Source organism: Ictidomys tridecemlineatus, chromosome X (assembly GCF_052094955.1).
Source record: "Ictidomys tridecemlineatus isolate mIctTri1 chromosome X, mIctTri1.hap1, whole genome shotgun sequence".
In the NCBI taxonomy this organism is placed as follows: Eukaryota; Metazoa; Chordata; class Mammalia; order Rodentia; family Sciuridae; genus Ictidomys; species Ictidomys tridecemlineatus.
In genome coordinates this window covers 75,971,746-75,980,992 of record NC_135493.1, presented here as the reverse complement: position 1 = coordinate 75,980,992, position 9,247 = coordinate 75,971,746, and the positions used below count along the sequence as shown (strand labels likewise).

The following is a 9,247-nucleotide window of genomic DNA, read 5'->3' as shown; positions in this document are numbered from 1 at the left end:
TGGGGATGAAGCTCAAGTGGTAGCTAGCTTGCCTAGCTTGCGTGAGGCATTGGGTTCAATTATCAGCACCACATAAAAATAAAGATATTGTGTCCACCTAAAACTAAGAAATAAATATTTTTTTAAAAAAAGGACAGCAGAAAAGACTTCTCCCCAGAGGGAGAAGGGGACCAGAAAGGCAGGTGGAATCCCTGGAAGGGCAAGGTCTTCCCTTTTTTATAGCTAAAGTCTTCTTTTAGTCTTCCCACATTCCTGTCCTTTGTTTCCCTTTATCCTGCAGTGATAGAATGCAGGTGGGAAGGCCAAAAGGTGCAAGATAGGTGGGCTGAAGGAGTAATCTGGGCAGGAAGGGCCTTGGATGCTTTTGGATTAGCACCTCCCTGTTTGCTGGGGGCTGTTTCATTAACAGTTCCTTAGGATACTTGTGGGCATTGAGGACATTAACATTTCAGTTTCCCCAAGTGCTGCTCTGGTTTCCTGGACTCCATTCTAGATAATGTCCCCCATTTTCTTTATCTTCCTTGACATTAGACCTGATTTCCCTAACCACACTAACTATCTATCTTTAAATCTGGCTTCAACAGCGGACACAGTTAATAAGGACACAGTTATTTCAGAAAAGGAAAGTGAAGGTTTATTGCTTTGGTACCAAAGGAGAAGCACAATTCTTATTACACATACAGAGCACAATTTTTCATATCTTTGTATAAAACATGTTCACGCCAATTCATGTCTTCAAACATGTACTTTTTTGCATTACATTTCTTTTTACACATATATACCACAATTTTCATATCTCTGTGTATAAAGTAAGTTGACACCCAGAAACATCAGCCTGGCTACTGGACAGAGAAGTGACTTTGGTGGAAAGGGGTAACCAGTCAGGAGCCTATTGTGGGAATGCACGTGACATAAAACATGACTCCAGAGGAGCTGAAGAGCTTCCCATGGTGAGGGCCCTTGGGAGAGAGAGGCAATAGGAATTGCTGAGGGGTGGTGGGGTGGCCAGAGGTATGTGCAGAGAGGTAGGTGACAGGGATGGCTCTCCATTTTTATTTCAGGGTAATACCCAGACGGGTGGTGGTGTTATTCAGTGTTCCTCAGAGAGGACTGCTGCAGAAGTTGCATGGTTGTGGACAGTGGGGAGGGTTTGAGGGGCTCCACGTTGCTGTTTTAGGATGAAATGCCTATGAGATATGCAGGAGGAGGCATCAAATAGACAGTGCAACAAGTAGGACATCATCTCTTGGCCTCATTCCTCCCCTAGCCCACCCCCAATTCAGGGCGTTATACCATTGCCTCCTCTGCAACTCGCCTTCCCCACCTAGAAATAGCACACGGTTTTGGAAAGCCCACTGAATCATCCCACGTATAAGTAAGTCACGCTCGTTGGTGTTTGTGTGATCACCCATGCACAAAATGGTTCTGCCACAATGCATCAGTCTTTCTCCAGCCGATAGATGCTTGCTTCATGTCCTACTTTGCCCGGTAGGAGTTGATCTGTGATGAAACATGCTTGCAGGTATGTCCTTATGTTGTGGAGCTCTGATTTCCATAGGACCAATTCCCATTTCATCCCTCTGTGCTCACATCTGTCTCCCTGGACTCTTCAGAACCTTATCCGTTTGCTAAATGGGTGGTATTTGAGATGATTTCATAGCAAGTGTTCATCTTTGTTAAATAACAGGAGCACTCCCTAGATAAAAGCCTGAGCTGAGTTTTTGTGGGGCTGAATCTCACAAAAATCTTTTGTTTGGAGAAGTCTGATGGAAAAGAACAGAAACAATATGCCTACCCCTAAATATACTTAGGCTTCCGTTCTCCATTCTGCTATGCATCCTCGTGCAGCGCTGGCAATGAGAAATACATGGGAGGAGGCTTCACAAAGCAGACCCCTGACTTTGGAGATTTGATGCACTTGTGCATAGAGTCCATCTGTCCATCTCCCTACTGGTGCCAACCCACCTCTTCCTTCCTCCACTCTTTCTATATCTTCCCTCCTCTCTGAACCATACTCCCACTCCTTTGGCTATCTCCCTCCTGATAGGAAGAAGGAGGTGGGCAACAGGGAACAGCAGACCACTCTTTGAAGGTCTCCATATCCACAGCTCTCATTTCAAAGCCTCACTGGGAGATGGTGAAAAGACAAGTCCAAACCCCAGCCCACAAAGTTGTCCTCATCTCAGGTTAAACCAACTCCCCTACACATGCAGCAAGGAGCAGTCCTTCTCAATCCCTTTTGCGGGCTTGTCCTCCTGAGCCCACTTCTCACTGTTCGAGTGGCTCGAGAAACAGCCCAGCACCTGCTTCTAGTGGCTTGTCCTCTGTATAGGTGATCAGTACTCAGAATGATGGCTTTAAACATATCTGCATCCTGTTGCCTCCATAATTTGGTTTCCCCAGACTTCAGTAATTTGACACGTGCAAACAGGAGCTCCATACACACTCCCAACTGCCTCTCAGCCCTCTCAAAACCTATCCCACCTGGTCCCCTTACCTCCAAAGACCACGCTTGGCACCTCCCTGTTGAGCAAGTGCAAGGAAACATCCCCACAGGAAACATTCATTTCTGAAGTTGGTTCACCAACTGCCCTTAACCCACCAGCAAGTGCCACCTCTTCTGTTTGCAAAATTCCACGGGAATTCACCCACTGCTCTCCACATTATGCTTGCGGTCTGGGACTAGGCATTGGCGGCTCTCCATTGGACGATAGCAGGAGCCTCATAACTGGTTCCTTTGCTTTCCTTTGTGCCCTGCCCACTTGCAACATTTTCCATACAGAGCAGCCAGAGGGAAATTACTGAATGTAAATTCAACCATGGCACTCTCCCTGGCTCCCCAGAGCACCCTGACTAAGAACCAAACCTCTCCAGTGGCTCCTGCCCTACACTGCACCTTTCTTCATTCCCTCCCTCCATCTCCTCTGGCACAGGGCTCCAGCCTCACACACACAGTCACATCACATAATCTCATCACCTCATCCCCACTCAGCAGCAATCATGGCTTGCCCCTGAGCCTCTGCATCCTCGGGTTCCTCTTGGACAACCACCTAAAATGGTGAGGCACAGCTCATCAACCTCTGCCTGCAAGCAACCTGGACCCCCAGGAGATGGCTCCTAGCAGTGGTGGCAGTGGTCACCATGGTCAGCTATGGACTGTATGGCAGGATTCTCCTAGGTCTCTGCCCCTTGCCTCTGCTGTCTCTGGCCCTGCCTAGGGCCAGAGAGCTGAGCTCTGCAAGCCAGCAAGGTGTAAGTCTGTGTGCGTGTGTCTGCTGCTCAGCCAACCTGGGATGCTTGCCAGGCATCGAGGGTAAATTCTCACTGTCTCGCCACCCCCTGCCCCCCCACCATGGTAACTTAGTGGCTTTCTTAGGTTCAGGGTTCACAGTGGTTGGTCTTTCATGCGTGACTGCTCAGGTCCAGCTAACACCACCACCAGAGAAAGCCAACTTCATTTACCCAAACACAGTGGATGGACAGGGGGTAGGGAGGTACGTGCTGAGCCCAGGATATTCCAGGGCCACTGCAGTCCAATCACCGGGCATGTATATGCTGCTGCTGGCATTTTTGTTATCCATAGGGGCAGCATGAGTTCCAGTGTTGGGAAGATGTCCTGGATGGGGGCACTATGTTTGGTCCCTTGGTTGTTATCTAAGTATCTGAACACACTGGCTCATGGTAAGTGTGAGACCCCATATCTCGAATGAAAGAGGGATGAGACAGGTTAGTTCTGACTCTTTTGCAACTGGTCCCATGTGACTGTCTACTTTTTTTTTTTTTGCCACCCCCATCTTGGGTTGATGTGTGCGTGTGCCAGAAACAAGCACAGGTGTGTGCTCACACATGGGCACTTATATGAATGTGGATGTTCAATTTGTTCTCTCTCTGAAGTTCTGATTGTAGTTCTGATTGTAAATCTTCCCTGCTTGAACATGCACAAGCGTGGAGCCTGTGATCTGCAGTGCAGGTTTCAGGCACCTTAGCTCACCTCTCTGCCTTCAGGCCCTATCTCCTACTCTGCACTTTTTTTTGGGGGGGTTACTGTGGAGTGAATCCAGGGGCACTCAACCACTGAGCTACATCCCCAGCCCTTTTTTTGTGTTTTATTTAGAGACAGGGTCTCTCTGAGTTGCTTAGAACCTCTCAGGGCTGCTGAGACTGACTTTGAACCTGGGATGCTCCTGCCTCTACCTCCCAAGCTGCTGGGATAACAGGCGTGTGCCACCATGCCCAACCTTACTCTGCACTTTTGGAGACCATGATCTCTGTCCACATCAGATTATTAGGCATGATCAGAAGATACCATGTGAGCTCTATCATGCCACAGATCCTTGAGCACACAACTGATCCCTCTGCCTCCAGTGCCTCCCCTCCTGTCTAGACATGATGGACTGCTACTCATCTTCTAGGGCCTACCTCAGAGTGTTTCATCTTTGAGGCAGCCTCCCTTGATTCCTACTAGGAAGAGTTAGTGGTTGAACTCTAGTTTCAATTACAGTCCACTCTGAGGATAGACAGCTGCTTGCTGATCTGTTCCCTCAGCATTAAGCCCTGTGTAGCCTCAATGCTCCTATCTCTCTCTGTCCCCTATGCGCTCTCTCTCTTTCTCTCTGTCTCACAGGAACACACACACACACTAGCCCACACACACTCATGTATATACACATAGGAATCACTTCTTTTCTTCCTGCCCCATACATCAACAAATGAAGGCCCATTGCTCAGTTATCACATCATTGCCTGTCTCCTAGCCACCAGTGCTGCAGGTATAGCTGGTAGACTGGGACTAGGCACCTCATTCTACAGAGAGATTTCAGGTGTTGTTTAAATTTTTCTTTGAGTGCAGATGTACCTTTCTTGGTCCAGGTTGGAAACCTCAGCACTTTGAGGGCACAGCCAAGACTAAACAAGTGCCTGGCTCTGGACTAGGCCCTGTTTGCTGCCCTTGGTTAGACATTTCTCACTTGAGGATTGAGGATGGTGCTAGAGAAAGGGTGCTCTTGGTTCCCTCACTTCCAGGCAGGTGGGCCCGAGCTGGGGTGTTCAGAACCCCAAGTCCATAATTCTGCTGAGATAGGGTTCGAGTCCAGATTGTCTGCTCCCAAGACAAAGCTAAAACCCAGGCTATGTCCTCCTGTTTCCCAGACCTCTGCATCCCTAAGGACTGGCAGGGGCCATCCATAAATATTTGTGGCAGAGGAGGGAAAGAACTGGAAAAAGGAAGGAGGGTTCAGAAAAGAGACCAGTCTGCTGCATGGGTAGCTTGGGAGCCTCGGAAAGGGAATGTTTTCATTGGTGGTGGTGACTTTGGGGCCCTCTGTGCTTTGTGGTGGGGAGGAACCCCTGAAAACTCCTTTCCTTGGCTTTGTTTATCTTCAAGGCCGCCCCCACCCACTCTGGCAAGGTACTTGATTTAAAGATTGAAATGTTCCATTACAAGGAGAAGGGCTCAAAAACCAGCCCCGCCCCCCACCCTGCGCCCCCACCATGGGACCCGAATTCCTTTGGTCCACAGTGGAGCCCTTCCCTTGGCATCCTCTTCGTGAATATGCGGAGGCCCCAAGAGGCTGAACACTGAACACCCCCATCCCACCTCCCTAGCCACCCCGCCTCTAGCCTCAGGCTGAGCTCCTGCTCCTGCTCTGGCTCCCGCCCCCTCCCACCACCCGCGGCCCCACAGCCCCGCAGCTGCCACAGGGGGAACCAAAGAGACAGAAGCCTTCCCAGCTGCCCGGACCACAGACGCCAACACCCCCCGCCCCCCACCACACGCCGCCCTCCCGCCCGCGCCCCGCACGTTAGCCCACGACCGAGCGGCGGCGGCAACAGCAGCAGGCTGCAGGCTGCGGCGACTCGCATAGGCGCGCTCCTGGCGGCGCTCGCCATCCCAGGTGATTTGGACTCGCCAGATCGGCTAGCTCCGGGGCCACCTTCCTCAGCTCCCGATCGCACCCCCTGTCCCGGGTTCCGGCACCCACCGGGCCTCCTGCCCTCCCCCTCCTCTCCACCCACTCAGTTCTCTGGAAGGGAGGTCGCGGCAGCGGCCCAGTGTCAGTGGTGATCCTGGCGACAGCGGCGACAGTGGCAGCAGCGGTGGCGGCGGCGGTGGCGGCAGCGGCGGCCGCAGCGGCAGAGGCTGCGGCGGCGACCGTGGCCGAGGCGGTGGCGGAGGCCTCCGTAGCGGAGGCGGAAGCAGAGGTGGAGGCCGAGGTGGAGGCCGAGGCCTCGGGAAAGGAGGCAGAAGCAGAGGCCAACCTGGGGGAGGAAGCGGAGGCCGCCAGGGCGTCAGCTTTGGTGGCTGCGGCGGAGGCCAGCACTGCTGCTGCCGCCTCCGCAGCAGTGGAGGCTGTGACGCCCCGCATGGGGGAGCTGGATGTGGATGAGGAGCTAGCGGCGGCGTTGGCTGCCGAGGATGCAGGTGCGGAATTGGGCGGGGGCTCGGAAGGGAACCCCGATTTTCCCATGGCCTCTCTGTACGTGGGCGACCTGCACCCCGAGGTGACCGAGGCAATGCTGTATGAGAAGTTCAGCCCAGCGGGGCCGATCCTGTCCATCCGCATTTGCAGGGACAAGATCACCCGCCGCTCTTTGGGCTACGCATATGTCAACTACCAGCAACCGGTGGATGCCAAGCGAGCCCTAGAGACCCTGAACTTTGATGTCATAAAGGGCAGGCCAGTGCGCATCATGTGGTCCCAGAGGGACCCCTCGCTCCGCAAGAGCGGGGTGGGCAACGTCTTCATCAAGAACCTGGGCAAGACCATCGACAACAAGGCGCTGTACAACATCTTCTCGGCGTTCGGCAACATCCTCTCCTGCAAAGTGGCCTGTGATGAAAAGGGGCCCAAGGGCTATGGGTTCGTGCACTTCCAGAAGCAGGAGTCGGCCGAGCGGGCCATAGATGCGATGAATGGCATGTTCCTAAACTACCGCAAAATTTTCGTCGGGAGATTCAAGTCGCATAAAGAGAGAGAGGCTGAAAGGGGAGCCTGGGCAAGGCAGTCCACCAGTGCTGACGTCAAGGATTTCCAGGATGACACCGATGAGGAGGCCACCTTGCGATGAGCAAAGCCAAATCTTGGCTCCCACCCGGTTTACAACCCCCCCCCCACCCCCAACCCACCAGCAGTGTATTGTATTGGGAGTGCAGGTCTCTCTCTCTTCCCCCCACCTCCCTCTCCCTCTCCCTCTCCTGGCCCCCTCCCAGAGTCTTTCCTCTCTCCCCCCTTCCCCACTTCCTAGCTTCTGCCTCCTCTCCTTCTGTCCTCCCCCGCCCCCCACACACCCTACCTAGGGCGTCCTGAGCAACCCTACTAATCTGTGCCATTTGATAAGTTAAAGGCTGCCTCTTCTCCCCGGGGTTTGGTTCATGAACGCATTTTCTGTCTCTCTTTGTTTACTGCACAGGTGATAGAATTTCATGGTACAACTATCAGAAAGGAGAAGGAAATCATATGAGAGAAAAGCAAGAGAGTAGTTGCTCCCTATGATCCCACTTCCCAGAGAGAACCACTTTTACCTTTTTGGTGTGCTGTTTTTCCAGGCTCTCTTATCTCCCTCCCTCTTGCCCTCACCCCACCTCCCCTCTTCACATACTGTTGTAGAATGGTTCATCTATGTGGTGTTTCTTAACCTGCTTTTTCAGCAACTAAAACCAAACAAAAATCAACCCATTGAACTTCTTTCCATGTTATTCAACAGGCTTATGAGACGTCATCATCAGTGCCTGCAGAGTGCTCCTGTGTATCCATGGACCTTAACATTTCTGTAATCATTTCCCGCATTGTTGGACATTCAGGTGGTGCCTAGTTCTTTCCCTGTGTTTAAAACCAACACTGCGTGCTCTGATGAGTGAATCCTTCCTTGTCAAGCCAAATCTTTGCTAGCATCCTGGTTGGTCTCCCTAACTGTGGACTTGCAGGATCCACATATAGACGTTTCAGAGACTTTTCCTGTGTGTTACCAAAAGGTCCCCTTCATAAGCATCGTGCCGATTTGCACTTGTGCCAGCCAGCGCAGCTAGTAAAAAGAGTATGCCCATTTTCCCTGCATAGTCTTCTAGTTGCTGTAATTGGGGTGTGTGTGTGTGTGTGTGTGGGTGCGTGCGTGCGTGTGTGTGCGTGCGCGCACGCACATGCTTGTGTGCGTGTACCTTGTTCAGCTCAGATGGGCTGCAAATTCTGTTTCGCTGTCCTTGGTTGTTTTGCTGGAATAGAATACTGTTAATCACCCTTTTCCCCTGTGTTCACTTTCTGTCCCCTTCCCTGTTGTCCGAAAAAAATTCAGCTTCACTGCAGAAAAAAAAATCACAACGCTGACAAATCAACAGAAGAAAATTAGTGTTGTCGCTAATCAATCCTATTGACTACCCATGCCTTTCTGAAACATGCTCATCTGTACCTACCCAGTATTTTCCAAAAACAAAAACTGCCTGAAACATTTTTGGCTGTAGCTCCAGTATTTTTCTTATGCATATGTCATATATATTATAATGTATATACTGTTTTATATCTGCTTTTCACACATAAATGTGTGTGTACATTTATATTCACATACTCTTAATCTTCATTTCATGTCATTAAAAGTACTTTTAAAATAATTTCTCTGGCTGCTAGTATTCAATACAATTCATGGCTATTGATATGTATATATCTATAGATATATCTCTGTATCTTGTATGTGTTTGTGTGTGTGTGTGTGTGTGTATGTTTTAACTCTTTTTTCTCTTTGCTGAACATCTAGGTTGTTTCTTGATCATCTTTTTAATTCATATCAATGCTACGAAGAAACCCATAGTCGAAAAACCTTGCTGACATTCAAGGTTTTTTCCCTGAACAATCAGTTTTAAAGGGAAATTTGTAGTGTCAAAGAATGTGAGCTCCTTGGTTCTTTTTCATGAGGAATAGTGTGTCATTGAATGGCCCTTGATAAATATAGTACATGTTAAATTTTCTAAAGTGATGCAGAATTGTGAGAGTACTTTGGTACTTGGATAATTTTCTGCAGTTGCTATTACAATAATTTCTGCATTTCTGCCAATATTTCATTAGGGAAATGGGATTTTGTGGCTTTATTTATTTTAAACATTTATTTTTATATAAATTGAACATGATTATAATAGAAAACATTTTTTAAAGTTGTTAATGTAAAACAAGAAAATCAAAATCCTCAAACCATTCCTAATTCCTCTAATTTTAATAAATATATACATGCCTTTATCATATAGTATGTAATGTTTCATTGG

General features: G+C 49.7%; 1 protein-coding gene across 1 annotated transcript; it reads left to right on the top strand.

Annotated features, from left to right (window-relative positions):
- Nucleotides 1–5,638: 5,638 nt before the first annotated feature.
- On the top strand, nt 5,639–8,602 carry LOC101978280 (polyadenylate-binding protein 1-like 2). Its single transcript, XM_078033962.1, has one exon. The coding sequence runs from the start codon at nt 6,364–6,366 to the stop codon at nt 7,066–7,068; it is 705 nt and encodes a 234-aa protein (XP_077890088.1). The 5' UTR covers nt 5,639–6,363; the 3' UTR covers nt 7,069–8,602.
- The last annotated feature ends 645 nt before the right edge of the window (nt 8,603–9,247 follow it).

What these genes read in the sequence shown, in the direction of transcription:
- LOC101978280 (XM_078033962.1), top strand. Translation starts at nt 6,364, where the DNA reads ATGGGGGAGCTGGATGTGGATGAGGAGCTAGCGGCGGCGTTGGCTGCC.